Raw genomic sequence first — 16414 nt, 5'->3', positions numbered from 1 at the left:
AGCACCAACACCAGCGCCGCCGTCCTCGCAGACCATAGCAAGTACAACCACTGCGCAGAGTCCTCAGAGCAATCCAGCGAGCCAGACAGTCCTGGCCACTAGCCAGCCAACATCCGAGGCCAATATTGCCATTGCAGGCTCCACCAGGTTGTTACGAACCGCGGGCATTACCTTCGCAGTTGCATATCTAGTGGCCAATCTATGGTAGATAGTAACATGCCATCGCACTCGACCTGAACTCGGTAGCAGGCAACCCTTGGGAAATCGAGGAAGGGGATGTCGATGCTGTCCCTTCCTGCGTCGCGTTCTTTTCTTGTGGTGGATAAACCTGGTGTGAGAGGAGTACTCAAGCATCAGGACAAGCTTTCGGGAGCAGCCAGCCGATTGCTTAATTATAGTCCTCTACCTGCGTTTTTAACGTTCCCCCCGAGAAATTTACCAGACTGACAAACTCGGAATTCAGAATATTAGATGCCTCTCGCCCTTTCCTAGTTAATTACCTAGTTGGTGCTGCAACTTGGAGACCCAAAACCATGGGCGGGATAGTGAGTCAGGCTCTAAACTACAACACATAAATACGTGAGGCTAGTGAGATTCCATTCGCCCTCGTGCGGCTTTGAGCGGCGAGGGTGCTTGAGCCAGCGTACTGGCTTCACAGTTTGTCAGGGTGGCGAGGGAAAGGCGCAATGAAATGGTAGGTGGCTGGGAAGAAGGATTTGTTCGCGAAAGCAACGGCCAATACTCCGCGTGGAGTTGGTCGCTGAGCCTCACAGGGCCCCACAAGGCCTCAGATCTTCGCCAGTCCCCAAAGCATTGACTTTCACTCTGCTCCATATTCTCGCTTGATTTTGCATTGCGCGTACCCTTGCTGGCTCAGAGGATTCCGGATGACTTTTGACACCAGTTTAGCTAATTCTTCCGCTAGAACCTGCACCACACCGTGTTTACTGGACCTTTGCTTCTAGCTGGCTAAGTGACGCTGTAAATTGAGAAGGACGCCCGAGATGAGCCCACCGCTAGCTTGCCCATGGCGTCAATCGTCAGGTGCTCCCCGTGGCTGTCCACCAAGTTGTATCCGCGTCCACCGCCAAGGTAAGGGATACTGTGCACCACAGCCATGGTCTTGTTCACCAACTCCATGTTCGCGCCCATGTACCGTCCATCCACTGCGCTGCTGATGGTGTATAGCCTGCTATCCGTGGCTGTCTCGTGGATTACCCAGCGTTGAGCTAGAGTGGAATGAGACGCTGTCGCTTTTGTCGCAGTGAATTGCGTGGCTTGGCCGCCTGGGTTGGAAAGTGCGTAGCCCGACGACTCGAAGGTTAGATACCGGCCCTCTGTCAGATAACCGCGCACTGATTTGAACCCCATTTCAGATACCAGAGAGGTTTCTTCGGTTTGGTTGCCGTAAGGCACAGGGGGTCGCTGGACGGCATACTGCGACTCGCAGTAGGATGAACCGTCCCAAACTCCCTTACTATCCTTGTGCGGCACCTTTGCAAGGGGGATCGTGGGGATCGACGTGTTCGGGGTGGTGAAATCGAATGCCGCCGTCAAGTCGGACATATGGGCCCGACGCCAGGCGGGCATTTGGTTTGTTACTACGTTGTTATAGCCCTTGGCAGCCAGCCATTTTTCCAGGAACATGATCTGGGAGTTGTGGTCACATTTCTCAGTGAAGACGTTACCACCGCGCGTCCACGGTGAGATGATATAGAAGGGAAGACGGAAGCCAGGCCCTGAAAAAGTGTAGCCGAACATATCGTACGGGTCTTCGAACCATTCGCCCGCTGTTCCGTTGGGTGCATGGTAAGGAAGAACGTGGTCGCCCCAGCCGCCAGTCTCATCGTAGCTGATGATCAAAGCGGTGCTGTTCCAGTTCTTACCCTGTGTCACGGCGTTGACCACTTGCTGTTGGAGCCATGCACCGTCGTGAGGAGAATAAGGCGGGTGCTCCGAGAGTTCAGTGGGACCAATAATGTAGGAAATCATTGGCAGAGTGCCATTCGCAGCCTGTTCGTAGAAAGCATCCAGACCAATATAGGACATTCCGCGCTTGTGGAGAACAGTGCCGTTCTTCGCATTTTGGTATTGTTTAAACCAAGCAAGAGGATTGTCATCGAAATTATCGAGATCTTGATAGACTTGCCAGGTGACACCAGCTTTCTGGTAAATCTCGGGTGTGGTGGTCCAAGACAGCGGATAGCAGTTCAGTCCCGGTGCTTCACAACCGGGCACTTCATTGTTGTCGATGTACACACCGCCTTCGTTGGCCGTCTGCGGCGATCCGGGAACCGCAATGGATCCACTGATCCAGGTCACACGATTCGGGTTGGTTGAGGCTATCACGCTTTCTTGGTACATGTCACCAATCGTCCATCCTTCAGCGAGGGCAAATTGAACAGGAAGATCACTCTTTTTGTAGTAGCCCCAGCTCCACGGCGTGTTCTAGTGTTAAGGAGATATGGGTCAGTAGGAGGAGCCAATAACGGGAGCAGATGAACGGAGGTATTGTCCAGCCGCAGTCTCAGGATATGAAACTCACATTGAGGGCCCAATGATCGTTGAGACCGAAATTGTAGGCTAAGTGGTTTTCCTCATACCCATTGGATCCTGCGTCCATGCATTGGGTAGCGTTTAACCAGTGGCCACCCAATGCGTTCAAGTAGAACGGGAGTAGGTCGTCAGACTTTGTGGACAGGGTTTTGTTCAATTTCCTAGACCTCTCAGATAAAGGCCATCGCCACAGACACCAATTTACTTACTGATAGAACACAGACTTGCCATCGGGGTTGATCTGGACGTTGGGATCGGAGAAGCCTCGAACACCAGCCATGGTTCCAAAGTACTGCTGTAGTATTAGCACAACTCTTGTCAATCTGTGCATTTTTTTCCGTACATGATCGAAGGCTCGATTCTCCTGCATGAATAGAACAACATGATTGATGCTTGCCAGAGAATCTGCGAACGCGCCGCTTGCCAGGAAGCCAGCGGCAAGCACAGAATACAAGCTGGAGGACGATCGCATGGTGGCTGTTTTAATCGCTGATGGAACACTCGAGCCCGTCCATCACCAGACCGCTCAGCGATGTCGGGGAGGAGATGCTATATAGCGTTCATTCTCCTATCGTCCTCAGTGAGGGTTAGCTCGTCCAATACATCTTTTGGTTTATCCACGATCGAAACTGTAATAGCCTATCAAGGGGACTGAACTGGGAAGCTTGCACGTCCCCCTCGTGCACGTGGTGGTCTCAACTGCCGCTTGCGGTACGATATGGATCAAAGACCAGGCTGCGGACTTCATACCGAGGCCACCTTAAGTAGCAGCCGAATTGAGTTGACAAGTGCACGATGTGACGATAGAAACAAGTCGCCGAACCCAGGATCTGCTCTCGGGCAGGATTTGCAGTGTCGCCGGTGTCTAGATTGCCAGGTTTGCAAACACGTTGTGGCGCCGCCGAGCATTATTCGCTTGCCCAACTAGGCGGACATCCACGCAAGGAGCTTCTTCCGGCTGCTTTGCAGCAAAGGGATGCCGATTTGAATCCTTTGGGACAGCAACCAATTGGCAGGTACATCCGGCAAACGCGTCCTTGCCAAACTGGCAGCCGTTGGGTATGTACCGGTACACTGTCAAGGATGTTTTGGCTTGGGTGGAGCGAAAGGATTGAGTTCGACTTGGTGACTGATGCCGATATGGTTAAAAAATGCCTCTCAAGACCCTCCGGGTAGTCCAAAACAACAACAAGAGAGCTAAGCAGCGAACACATCAGCTAACTTCCCAACTCATAGCCATTCCACTTCCCAAGTGCCATCCAACGTGACAATGCATCATCCAGGTACCCTTGTTATCGGCTCTGAACCTAATTACAACGTAGCCTCTTTGTGGAATGAAGACCGTGTCCTTCATAACAGGGTTCACTAAATTGTAGGGACCTGCTGGGGACTCTGATGGTGGACTAGCGAACGGATCGTAGTTGTACATGGCAGAGCCACCTGCTGTAAACGGCGGCTTCTCACTGCTCCAGGGGATAGGAGGTGGGAACACAGACACAACATAGAATGAGTGACCGTGAAGATGGAATGGATGGCCGCCATCGTCAAGATTGTTAATGACAACCTCAACCCAACCACCGGCATCACCAGCAATGGCGTCGCCGTCCTTGGCAAATGGAATGTGAGGCGAAAGCTGGTTCTGGTCATACTGTTCTCGAGCCAGAGATATCAACGGAGGCGACTGGGGTGACCAACTGGTATGGTTGATGAATCCCATGGGGATATTATGATGTCTTGCCAGCTTCAGTGTCGTCGTATAGAGGACAAACTTCAACGGCGCATCTGACCATGCAATTGGGGAGCTGGAGTTTGGCAAGGCTGCTTGGAGGTTATAGTACTTAAGCTCCGGTTGACGCACTTGTCTCTCGTAGGCAGAATTTGTTCCTATTTTGACAGGGAAGGTCTGTAGGGGATTGAGGGCCGGATTTGGGTACTTGAAATTCTCATCGTCCATCTCGATTTCGAGATGACATTGAGTGTCGGATACACCGGTCTGCAGTATTGCATCCATGCGCTCTCCAGGGTAGACAATGCCGACGCCTTGAGCTCCGATCTTTGTGATTTCATGACCAGCGTCGACCTGGAAAGGCGACAAGCTGCCATTGTTCATCTTGATTGAGAAACCAGTCAAGGAGCCTGTATTGACCAAGCGTAGACGGTAGCGCGTGCCACTTTCAACACGTAATAATGGGAGATCCGTTCTTTCATTTGACGGGATGCAGTCGACAGGTCTTGCAGGAACCGCCATATCGCAGGAAAAGTCGCCCTTGCCGTTGACGACCAATGAGTCTGGTACTGGCTCATTCCCAAAGGATCTAGAGTTCATGTACCAACGGAGTACTTCAGTGCTTGGCCGATGGTACCAGTCACCTATCAGCAGCAGAATTTCCTCGTCATAATGATATGTCTCTTTCTCGTTGAGCTGATGTAGCGGTCGATGGACAACGAGACCGCCATACAGACCATCATCTCGCTGTGTCTTTTCGTGACCATGATACCAGAACGTGCCGGATTCTTCCTGCCCAATGGTGAAATTGTACAAGTAGCTTTGACCTCTCGGGATCGGGTCCTGGGTCAAGCCGACGGCGCCGTCCATATCGTTCGCACCTTTCATCCTTAATCCATGCCAATGTATGGCGAGGCCCTCCCCAATCAGAAGGTTGGTGACATTAACAACAATCCGATCGCCCGAGCGAGCTTCGATCGTCTCTCCTGGAAATTGACCATTGATGAGGTACACCTCTTTGCGAACGCCGTCTGGATATCGAAACCCCTTGGTGATTTCCCAATTGAAGGTCAATGTTGTTGGCGGGCGTCCGACATGGGCGTCAGGATGGAGCTTTACAGCGATGTCTCCAACGGGCTGTTCTTGATTCTGTAGGTCGGATCTCCAAAGTGTATTTTTGATGGCTCGAAGCAGCGATGAGTCACTACCAAATTGACTGAGAAGCAGTGTCGACAGAAGAAGAAACATCAACATGCCAGAGAAGTATCCAGCCGTCTTGAAGTGCCAGGACGGCGCCTCGATGGGTGCCGTAAATTGGTCCCTGGCTGTCCTCGCTAATGGAGGTGGTGTTGAAGGAATCGCATTGTGAGAGTCGTCTATCTTGGGAACTCCAGCTTTGCGTCTCCTGGAGTTTGTCCTTTCCATGCTGTTGAGATCAAAAGAATGTGGTTGAAATACGCAGAACCTGAGGTCAGGTGCGTCAGCATTATGGGCGTGGTATCATGGTTGGAGAATGCGGGTTGGGCGTTATGGCCGGGATGAATAGCGAGGCTCCCAAGAAAAGGGTTGGGGTCGTGGCGCTGTAGGATCAGCTCCCAGCTCATTCATTCGTCCCGGAGCTTTCACTCAAGTTGTTTGAGATTTGTGGAGGGCGATGGAGGAACCCGGACGAAGTTCCACCAAAGCGAAATCTTCGCCAACGCCCGTTCATCTCCGCCGCAAGGCTCACAAGGCTCGGATCCGGGCCAGCCTCGCTAATCACCACGCCCAACTTTTCCGGATTTTTTAATTCTTCCCTTCAAAATGTTGCCCTTTATGGCAGCTACAGGTGAGATAATCTAAGCAAGGTTTCTCTTGCTCTAGACGAGATGGTGCCTTGACTCACAGATGCAAATTCATGGATAAAGGTTCAGATGCGTCTTCACGCAATGGTACGAATGATCGATATCTCCCCGGTCGAGGGCCATTCGACTCTCAACCACACACCTGAGAGCAGGATTGGAAGGCTACCTCCTGTGAATCATGCCTCTGTCGAGGCAGAACTTTGGTCTAGTCAGGGAAGAAACTGGTCGTGCGGTTCTGAAGCCCATCCCTGTCCCAAAGTTGGAAGTCGACTATATCTTGGTTCGAACGATAGCCATCGCGCTGAACCCCACTGACTGGACAAGTCTGGACGCTGTTGGAAAGCCCGGAACAATTGTAGGATGTGACTATTCTGGGGTCGTTGAAGAAGTGGGAAAGGACGTGAAAGACAGGTTCAAAAAGGGCGATCGTGTGGCTGGATTTGGCCACGGAGGTACGTACACGACCTATACGATGAAATTTCGTGTGATTCTTCCTGTTCTACAGCCAATGACTTCAATCTGGAAAATGGAGCTTTCGCAAAGTACATCGCCGTGAAGGGGTATCTTCAAATGCACATTCCGGAAGGGGTGAGCTATGAAGCGGCATGTACCGTCGGTGTTGGTGTTGGGACCGTGGGCTTCGGACTTTACAAAATCCTGGAGCTTCCTCCTCCAGATGAAAGCAGTGACATCGGCGCCGAAACGATTCTCATTTATGGAGGAAGCACGGCAACTGGGACACTTGCAATTCAGTTCGCACGGCTGTGAGTGACTTCCTAATCGAAATATACCTCTGGTGTTGGTACTTATTCGAGTTTTCAAGCTCGGGTCTGACTGTCATAACTACCTGCTCCCCAAAGCATTGTGAGATGGTGAAGGCCTTGGGCGCCAGTCAGGCCTATGACTACGTGAGTCTAACCGCCATAGTTTTCCTCGTGCGACACAGCACACTGACAAGATTTGTCGTCTCCAGCATGTTCCCAATGTCGGTGGACAGATCAATGCAGCCACCAATGGCAAGTTAAAGACGGTGTTCGATACAGTCGCCACGGAAGCTACAGCACGAATCTGTGCCGAAGCATTCGGATACGCCGGAGGAGTGTATTGCAATGTCTTGGGAATCGACTGCCCCCATCCAAACGTCCGGTCAGAATCCTTCCTTGGCTACAGCCTTTCTGGAGAGCCATTCATCTATGAAGGAGAACTCTATCAGGCACAACCAGACCATTTCGCCTTTGGCTCCTACTTCACTCGAGTCGCTGAAAGGCTCTGGCATAAAGGACAGTGGAAACCGCATCCGCAACATGTGGAGCCTGGCGGTCTCCTTGGTGTCCGCGAAGGAATGCAGCAAATGAGAGACGGGAAGGTCAGTGGTGAGAAGCTCGTTTATCTCATGGAGGAGACAGAATGGCCTTGACGGTCATCTTGTCCAAGATTCTGAAACTTGTGTCATCTCGCTTGGCTCTTTCCACCCCATGGATCCATGAAATGCGCTCCCTTTCCCATGAACTGATAGCGGTTATCAAAGTACCTATTTCCTCACCAAAACGAAATCATGCTCCAATGTCCAGAACCCGACCGTTTTGTTACCCTGAGCGTCGACCCTCTCGAGCATCTCTATCCCGAACTTCTTCGCCAGCTCGGCATCTTCCGACCATCCAAACTGCTTGATCAAACTCTTTTTGACCCCAAAGACCGGGTCCAGCGCTACATTTTTGCTGTCATTAGAGTACAATGCCGTGGTAAGTCGTACACAGTCCGGGTGCTGAAGCACGAAATGCTTTCGCGTTACAAGTGGTTTCAGCACAATATGCATTCTCGGGGAGAAGTGAAAGACGTACCACATGAGCCGGCCGCACATTCGATCTGTTCAGCAGTCGCAGCAGAACTCCCACTGGTCCATCGTACGGAATTGGATAATCGACCGCCCTAACGCCGACCAGCGCAAACCTGCCTGTTGCATCCGTGTGAAAGATACCCCGACAATCCGGTTCGTCCTTTTCGGGGTCTTGCATATCGTAAAAGCCGTTTCCATTCGTCTCCCACACATCCACTGAGACTCCCAACAGGGGATTTCCATCGGTGTCAGAGACAGTTCCGCGGATGAGCATTGGCTCCCCAATAGCTCCCTTTGACGCGATTGATTGCCCATTCTCGAATTCGTGGGCTTCATTGTGGAAAGGTCCGAGAACCGACGACTCTGTGGCCCGCGGAGCAGTTGGATTGTTGATTGCGTCGACCAGTGCGGATATACCCAGGACATCGGAGAGGAGGATCATCTCCTGCCGGTCCGGGGTGCAAAATTGGCCAACCTATGAAAACTCAGTCGATACTGAGCCGAGCAGACTAGAACACGGAGTAAGCGGGTCCAGACCTCTGTGAGGTATTGCCATGCCGCTTCCCATTCGGCAGTGGTCAGTTTCGTGTCCTGGACAAAGTCGTGCGAGTACTGTATCAGCTTTGCAAACACGAACTTCAGCCGCTCGTCGGTGATGTTCGACCCGAGTTTGATGACATGGGGCGTCAGGTTCTCGATAGTCAGATCGTCTGGTGAAGCATTTGGGGGCGCCATCATCGCGAGCTTTCGTTCTCGCCAAATTCGGAACCGTAGCACAAGCACAAGCCGAAGCACAGGAATAAGCAACAAGCACACGCGCCGTACCTCTCTTTATATGACATTTTTCATCATCCGCAGTAGAATAAAGCGCAAACAAGCGATGGCGAAATAGAGAATGCCGGATGACAGATACGTCTTATTCGTGAAGATTAGAATCTCAATGCGGAAGTATGCCGTTGCCCGTTTGGACCGTCCCTTTGGGGGGCAACATTGACATTGAGGGGGGCAACGGAATATTCCGAGTCCCATTCTGGGGTTGAAATACCTAGGTAATCAGCACCTAACGAGTGTCAGCGTGAGTAATACGAGTATACACGGGGTATAGGGAACCGAATGGGGATTGTTCCGAGCTCGAAGATGACAATGTATATTAATATCTGTGTCAGCGCAACCCCGTGCTTGTTTCCGAAGCCGATTTGTCCTCAATATGTCTTGAGCGCCTACCATAACCGTGGATGTGAACTTCCTTCTTTACAGCTGGATGACAGCGTCAGGAGAGTCCCTTGCAATATATTCTTCGCGCAAACCTGCGTATGACCCACAGTTGGATTTCCCGTACATATACCGGACGAAGTGAGTGCGAGGGGCAATATTTGTGACAAATGAGTTCTGATGCCTGTCTTCTTCTGGCCATGGAATACAGTGTGCAGAAGCTGCTTCCATTTGCTATGGTTAGAATAGGGCTGTGTTTTAAAATTACCAGGATCAACATTTGATTTAACCTCCGATATCAGACCATTGTTAGATCGGAAGCTCCGAAGTTCAAATGATGTATGAACACCAGTTAGTTCGCCGGCGACCCATCCCAGTGTCAGATACGGCCGAGTGGCTTTGTCATATTTGCAAGGCCACCAAGGGTTTGGGTGTCTGGAAATCACGGTTGACTGCTCCCATCCACTTTCTAAGAATCCTGGGAGTGGAATAACGTCATGTTGTGAAAGACTAACAAAGTGTCCTTCGGGAGAATCAATCTTCAAGAGCTAATTCACTGTCTGAGAAAAAATTCATTCGGTGCGAACTTCTACCTCCCAGGCACTGGCGGTAGCTCAGTCGGTGTTTTCGTATTGCCGGGCGCGGAAAAGGACGAAGGAGCCTTTGCAGTACTGGGTATGACTTTGCCATCCGGACGACACAATAAGGACTTTTTGTAGCTGGGTACTTCCAGATGGAGCTACGCACGGACGGGACTGTACCACGGGCTTGTGTGTGAACGTGTGTGAGAGTGTGTTGGCACGACTCCCCATCTACATCTTCTCTTGTATTCTAGTTTGAGATCAGCATGCGACAATTTTTTGCGTCGCTTCGTGATGTAGGAGGAGATGTGCAATCATAACTGATTTTTCAGAGTATGGAGTAGAGTAAGTACTTGTTACTGGAAAAGAAAAAGAGGGTTCGTGGAGAAACTGGGGCAGCGCTGGGCAACGATTCTTCTGAGGCAAGCCGGCTCGCCGCGCAAAGTGCCTCGGACTCGCTCGGAGCAGCTCGGAGCTACCCAGGTATAGATGCTGCAACGTAGTCGGCTAACCATCCTCCCAAAGATAAATTACCTTACTCCACACTATTCCACAACAGCCTTGGTGCGTCAGTCTGGGAGATAGTGGGACGTGCTAAAGCAGGATCAGGGGGGCGACAGCAGTGAACGCGTCTAAGCCTTGTACCTCGTACGAGGTAGTCGCTGCTGGACTTCTACTTCGTACTCTTTAATTGTTGGTTGATGTGTCCATAGCAGGTTGATTTAGAGTGGCAATTGGGGCTTGCTGACTGCTGCAGGGCCCTGAGCTCAGGGATGTCTGCGACCCTCGATAGAATGTTCCCGTCTTCCATGGCCAGGCGTGTGGCGGAGGAACTGGGCAACCTGGATTTACTAGACGAAGCCAAAGATGAAATATACGACGTTCTTTCGGAAATCCACCGACCAAACTCGTTCGCTTGCTGCGGTGTCGCCGAAGACGCTCAAGATCCAGGGCTCTACTTGATTGACCATGGTCCCATTCGTCTGCCCCTTTCAAAAGATGGCGCCGAAGCCATCATCTCAAAGTCCACGCAAAGCCCGTTCGGCAAGGGCTCAGAAACGATTGTTGACACGTTGGTGCGGAAATCCTGGCAACTCGACCCCTCTCAGTTCGCCATTTGTAACTCCAAATGGGATCAAATAGTTAGCGACGTGGTCGACGAGGTTCATAGCGAGCTCTTCATTGAATGCGATGTGAAGAACGTATCGGCACAGCTGTACAAGATGCTCTTGTACGAGGAGGGTGCCTTTTTCAAGCCTCATAAGGACAGCGAAAAGACTCCTGGGATGTTCGGGACGCTGGTGATTTGCCTTCCGTCCCCCCACGAGGGTGGTGAGCTCATTGCGACCTTCAACGGCGAGACGAAATCGATCCAGACTGCGCTTAACGCAGAATTTGACATTTCGTACGCGGCTTGGAACGCCGACGTGCTTCATGAGGTGAAGCATGTTGTATCTGGGTACCGTCTTGTCCTGACCTACAATCTCATTCGCCTACGTGTGGACGATGACCGACTAGACATGTCTCACACGCCTTCCGACTACAAAGAAGACCTGGTTTCAGCGTTGACGAAGTACGAAGATGGGTTACAGGAACCTAACTCTAAGTTTCCAAATTTCCTGATATATCGATTGGAGCATCAGTACACCCAAGCCAGTCTTCGCGCGGACCTGCTGAAGGGAGCAGATCTCGGCCAATTGCAGTTCTTGAAGCAAGTAACGGACGACCTCGGCTTTGGAGTCTATCTTGCGAGTATGGAGAAGGAAATTATAAAGTCGGATGAGTGGGAGGACGAATCAGAGATCTCTCGAGACATCTCTTTGACGTATGTGGTTGATTTGGACGGTACACGGATCGACGATCAGAGGTCAAGGTTCGGAGTCAATGTCAAAGAGGAGATGATTATCGGTTCTGAACCTTACGATGAAGAGGAACCGGATGCCGAGGAGCATTCAGGATATACTGGTAATGAAGGCTGTACCGCCACTTTCTGGTATCGTGATACGGTAGGTATATTTGTCTAACGATTGCAAGCTTTTCACTTTGGTGCTAACGGCGCGCAGGTTGTCGTGATTGTTCCACCAATCAAGAAGATCGATTTCTTGTATCAATGCGACAAACGATTCGAGCATGTGAGTTCTTGGATTCGGCAATTACGTCAAGACTCCGAAACTGATGAGGCTGTCCAACGCGACCTGAGGGACCTTTGTGACGTCGTGGTTGCAAATATGGATAAATACCGCTTCGGCTGGTTGATGGAATCACCTGAAGAGAAGAAGCATAGGACCGCACTCACTAACGAAGTTCTTGCAACTGCGTTGCAGTGGGAGAGACTGGATCTGTACGACAAGATAGTCAAAGAGGCTTTCACGCCCGTCACTCCTGATGTATTTCGGTTGCTTGGTCAGACAATGGCCCGCGCTGTCCAGCCTGAGTCTGTCAAGGAAAGGTACGAGAAGCAGGCGTCTCCATAGCCATATCATCTTTGGCCAGCGTTGACCAAAGTCCAGGGTGAAGTACGCCATATGTCTGTCAAAGACACTGAACGAGAGGCATAGTGCCTTGATGTCACTGGTTGATGGCATCCAATCTACTTCGACGCCCGAAATTGCGGATACCGCCGAATTCAAAGCCTGGTCGAAGCAGATTCTGATTCAATTTGCCAAGGACGCCATGGGTGCTTTGAAGATGTCAAAAGCTGATGCCATAAGTCTCGCCGATATCATCACAATATGGGAGGGGAAGGATATTGAGGAGAAGTAAGTATTCAGTGATCCGCAATTCAGTTCAGCTTACTAACAACTACAAGTGTACTACCAACTTTGCTGATGTGCGGCACTTTCTGGAAAATCACTTTCGCCAACAGCCTTTCGAGGGAGATTGACAGAATAGGAGCCAAAGAAAGGGATTCTGCGTCTTCTAAGCTATCTCTCGAGGCGCGTGTGCTTATTAGCAAGAGAGTATATGCTGACATCTGGGAAACATTTGCGTTCGAGCCACTCCCAAAGACTCCTGCACCTAGCACCAATGCGGTTCGAAGCATCTACCAAGACCCACCTCAAGCAACATTACCCACATCGCCTGCGGATCATCTTCTTAATGGACATGACCTTGCAATCTTGCTCGAACGTACGATTTCTCTTGGCGTACTCACTGAAGCAGAGACGAAAGGCCGTCTGCGCACGACCCTTACCACCGCTGACCGCGACACTTGTGACCATGCGCTACTGCCGTTCGTGCAATTGGTCCTCGAGCAGCAGGTCGAGCATATGACGCTAGATCGAGACAGCAATGAAGCCTCCGAAGAGGATAAGAAGCTCGTGACTGCCATGCTTCTACACTTTATCCTTGGCAGGGTTGGCACCGAGCCCAGCACCAACTTCCACTGGTCTCAGCCAAAGGGTGGCTGCCGTCCTACCTGCTCTGATTGTTCTTGGGTCAATGACTTCCTCGCCGATCCCGCTCGTAGAGTTGGCCAATTTCCCATGGGCAAAGCTCGGCGTCATCACGTGCATACCTATTACACGGACAACGCAGGTAAAAACTACACTGTGACGACTCTCCGAAACTCGAATCCCAATGTCTTGCAGATTACCAAGAAAAAGAGCAAAGCTGAGACCGTGCACGACAACTGGAAGCAAAGGAAAGCAGAGGCGAAGGAGATGATCGCGAAGCTTGCGCGTGTCCCTTGCTTTCATCTTTATGTTGAAGAGACTATGCGCGCACCGATCCTCGCTGTCGAAGCAGCGAAGCTTGTGGCCCTGGAGAGACAACCGTTACATGCAGCTAACTTCAATCGCCCTCCTGCCGCTGGCTCGAAGAGAGCTGCTCCAGCCGATTCAGACGGAGAGGAGGTCTCCAAGATGGCGAAGACAGATGCACAAGCTGCACGCAAATCTGTGCGGACGAAACGGGGGCCTATAGAGGTCATTGACCTGACTTGATGCCTACCGCTTTGCGAACCCTTTTCACACACTTCGCACTCTCTCTACCTTACGAGGACATCAATTCACCGGACTGTATGTCTTGTGATTAGACCTCCTGCTTGTTCGTGAAGGGAAGGGTACCAGGCACGTTGCTTATCGATTGGAAGGGAGCCGCTTAGACTTGGTTTGTGCGATCTGGCTGGCTCATCAACCTGCTATTCATCTGAGTGTACAAAATTCAAACAGTATGGGCTTGAATACAAATTCCTGGAATTTTAGGTGAGACGAAAGCGGCCGAGAGTTGAGAGGCCACTTACGAGGACAGTTCCATCATTGAAGTGTTGGGAGATCTTGTGCGGTTCGAAACAAGGCCGTCCCGCCAAAGTTAATGGTGATCCGTTCTGTGGAGCGAAATCCTTCGTGCCCGGTGAGGCTGAGTCCTCTTTTCAAGACATACTAGCCCCCAGCGAAATCTATCCCAGCACGGAACAAGTCCCACGATTATCCCATCAGCTTAAGAATCTTCTGTCAATCTAAATAGCCTTCGCGAGATTGCGTCGGCACGTCCATCCCGGTTTGCTTGGTATGGATGCCTTGGTGAAGGACTTACGTACCTCACTAAAACGACCTTAAAATGCCTCAGCCCCAGAGGTCCTCATTCCACCTCCTCGCACGTTTCCTCGCGACCTTCCCTTCCGCCACTTTCTAATCATCCCATCCTTTCCCACATTGCATCCTGCACGTATCTCTTGTCTTTCCCGGGCACGCGTGAATATGCTGTCACAAGTTCAAATTTACCTTCCAGAGGCTCAACCGCCACCGTGGCTAGCTCATCTCTGTACAAGAAATCGATATTGGTGTCACGACGCCCGAAGAACAGGGTTATGTTTCCGATTTGCCGTCCCATCACTGCCAATCTTGCTCGGTCGGGAATAAACGCTCGCAAAGGGGCAATCCCCGTGTCCGCGGCAACCAGCACCAGAGGCACGGTAGATGCCATTGGTAATTTAAAATTCGACCGCCTAATCTGGGCCTGTATCGTCTGCAGAGGGTTCTGCTTCTGAACTGTCCCAGGGTCTTGACATGGTGAAGTACCGAGCGAGGCCAAATACTGGCTCGTCAGTCCAAAAATCGCCACCTCCGGCTTCAATGCCAGTCGCGTTTGCTTAACAGATATTGTAATAGAAACCTGCGTCGGTGACGTGATGTTCGAAGTTGAGATCGAATAACACCGCGGCGACATTGTCGGAATGGATTCGATCACAAAGCTCAGTGGAAGAGATAACCAATTGATATTCGGATCCAAGGTGGACGTATATGCCAGAAGCCGGGCAAACGTGAGGCGAGTGCTGGCTAAGAAAGCGCTGTACGTGGCTTTGTCTTTTCCAATCTTTCTGAGAGCGATTTTGACGACATCTGGTATTGTAAAGTCGACCAGGCTCAACACGACTTGACGTGGAACAGGGGCACAAATGTCCAGATAGTGTTCAAAGAGCGCCAAAGCGTTGGTCCTCCGAGGCAACCTCAGTTCAGTCTCGGGGGCTTTAGACTGGATTATGATCCTTTGGTCAGCCTTCTTGATATCGAGCACTTGCAAGAGTCGATCCACCTCATCTCTTGGATTCACGGGCCAACTGGCAATATGGTCTCCACTCTTGTACTTGATTTCAGGCTGACCTGAAAGGTTTATATCCATGTGGATGCAGACTCCCTCGTGTGACTCCTTAGTGATCAGAGACCGACTGGCTAGGAATTGGAAGCATGCGATAGCAGAGACCAACCCACGCTTCTAGACCTTGTGCTAGGGATATCTGTTTTCGACTTTACCTTCATGTGGAACCGGATCGCTTGACACGTCAATCGCAGCCTCGCACTTACCGGCATGCTCTCTCCAATCGAGATGAGTTTTCAGAAATAGAACCAAGTTCTCTTTCCAAGCCATAAAGTCTTCTTCGGTCGTTGACCGGCCTTCATCAGCTTTGCCGGCAGACAGGAGCAAAGACGCGCCCCAGGCAACCATTGTGCTTGCCACCTCTTCAACGACCTTGTTGTACTGCTTGTAGTTGCTGTTCCGAGCCCAAACGCGGCGGAGCGTACCGTTTCCAGTGCGTTGATTTGCAACAAAGACTTCAGCCATAAAAAAAAAACAAAAACAAAAAAACACGAATTATCACTTGGGTCGCCTTCACCGTATGTTGATACCAGGAATATCGCAAATTTGGTGGGAGGGATCTTTGGTATGGTTTCCAGGTCGTAGTCCGACAGGTCGGCCACGAGGCTTTCGAATCGCAGCCTCTGGTACAATTTTTTTGACTAGTCAATGAGCATAGCCCTCGGCAATGCCTGATTGAGATCGCCAGAAAATGACCACTTATCGACGTGTCTCTTGTAGCCTGTCTGATACGTCTCTCCTCTTCTATTGCGACGCGGTCTGAATGATCGAAGCCTGTGGGCGTTCAGACCGTTTATAGTGGTAGGGATCCTGCCATGCCCAGTTGCTGGAATTGAGGAAATATGTGAGCGTCCCCAGAGATAACGTGGGCATGAGGACCAGATTTGCTTGCTAATATTTTTGAAAAACTGTAGTCATGTTTGAACAATGAGCAGCGACATTGCCCTGGGAACGTAGTTGTGAACGAACTTCAGATCAGCATGATATCAAGATAGAATTCGAGTATATGTAGCGATGGGGGAATTGGCTTCTTGACATCCTTTTCGCAAATGAGGCTGCG

General features: G+C 50.9%; 6 protein-coding genes across 6 annotated transcripts; 2 read left to right on the top strand and 4 right to left on the bottom strand.

Moving 5' to 3' along the window:
- Positions 1–969: 969 nt before the first annotated feature.
- A1O5_04906 (phospholipase C) lies at positions 970–3028 on the bottom strand (the record flags this gene model as incomplete). Its single annotated transcript, XM_007745510.1, has 4 exons — positions 970–2448; positions 2546–2717; positions 2766–2848; positions 2900–3028. 4 exons carry the CDS (start codon positions 3026–3028, stop codon positions 970–972), a joined length of 1863 nt encoding a protein of 620 aa, XP_007743700.1.
- A 741-nt stretch (positions 3029–3769) lies between these two features.
- A1O5_04905 (uncharacterized protein) lies at positions 3770–5707 on the bottom strand (the record flags this gene model as incomplete). Its single annotated transcript, XM_007745509.1, has 1 exon — positions 3770–5707. One exon carries the CDS (start codon positions 5705–5707, stop codon positions 3770–3772), a length of 1938 nt encoding a protein of 645 aa, XP_007743699.1.
- Positions 5708–6304: 597 nt separating this feature from the next.
- Positions 6305–7543, top strand: A1O5_04904 (uncharacterized protein; the record flags this gene model as incomplete). The annotated part of the gene is made up of 4 exons (XM_007745508.1): positions 6305–6578; positions 6632–6890; positions 6950–7034; positions 7100–7543. 4 exons carry the CDS (start codon positions 6305–6307, stop codon positions 7541–7543), a joined length of 1062 nt encoding a protein of 353 aa, XP_007743698.1.
- A 114-nt stretch (positions 7544–7657) lies between these two features.
- On the bottom strand, positions 7658–8698 carry A1O5_04903 (uncharacterized protein; the record flags this gene model as incomplete). The annotated part of the gene is made up of 3 exons (XM_007745507.1): positions 7658–7906; positions 7968–8438; positions 8501–8698. The coding sequence occupies 3 exons, from the start codon at positions 8696–8698 to the stop codon at positions 7658–7660; spliced, it is 918 nt and encodes a 305-aa protein (XP_007743697.1).
- Positions 8699–10565: 1867 nt separating this feature from the next.
- On the top strand, positions 10566–13700 carry A1O5_04902 (uncharacterized protein; the record flags this gene model as incomplete). The annotated part of the gene is made up of 4 exons (XM_007745506.1): positions 10566–11762; positions 11820–12205; positions 12267–12515; positions 12566–13700. 4 exons carry the CDS (start codon positions 10566–10568, stop codon positions 13698–13700), a joined length of 2967 nt encoding a protein of 988 aa, XP_007743696.1.
- Positions 13701–14391: 691 nt separating this feature from the next.
- On the bottom strand, positions 14392–15819 carry A1O5_04901 (uncharacterized protein; the record flags this gene model as incomplete). The annotated part of the gene is made up of 2 exons (XM_007745505.1): positions 14392–15428; positions 15561–15819. 2 exons carry the CDS (start codon positions 15817–15819, stop codon positions 14392–14394), a joined length of 1296 nt encoding a protein of 431 aa, XP_007743695.1.
- Positions 15820–16414: the final 595 nt, after the last annotated feature.

The sequence above is a fragment of the Cladophialophora psammophila genome, assembly GCF_000585535.1.
Source record: "Cladophialophora psammophila CBS 110553 chromosome Unknown aczJe-supercont1.6, whole genome shotgun sequence".
NCBI classification, from domain to species: Eukaryota; Fungi; Ascomycota; class Eurotiomycetes; order Chaetothyriales; family Herpotrichiellaceae; genus Cladophialophora; species Cladophialophora psammophila.
Note: the sequence above shows the minus strand (reverse complement) of the source record. Positions and strands in the feature narration are given on the sequence as shown.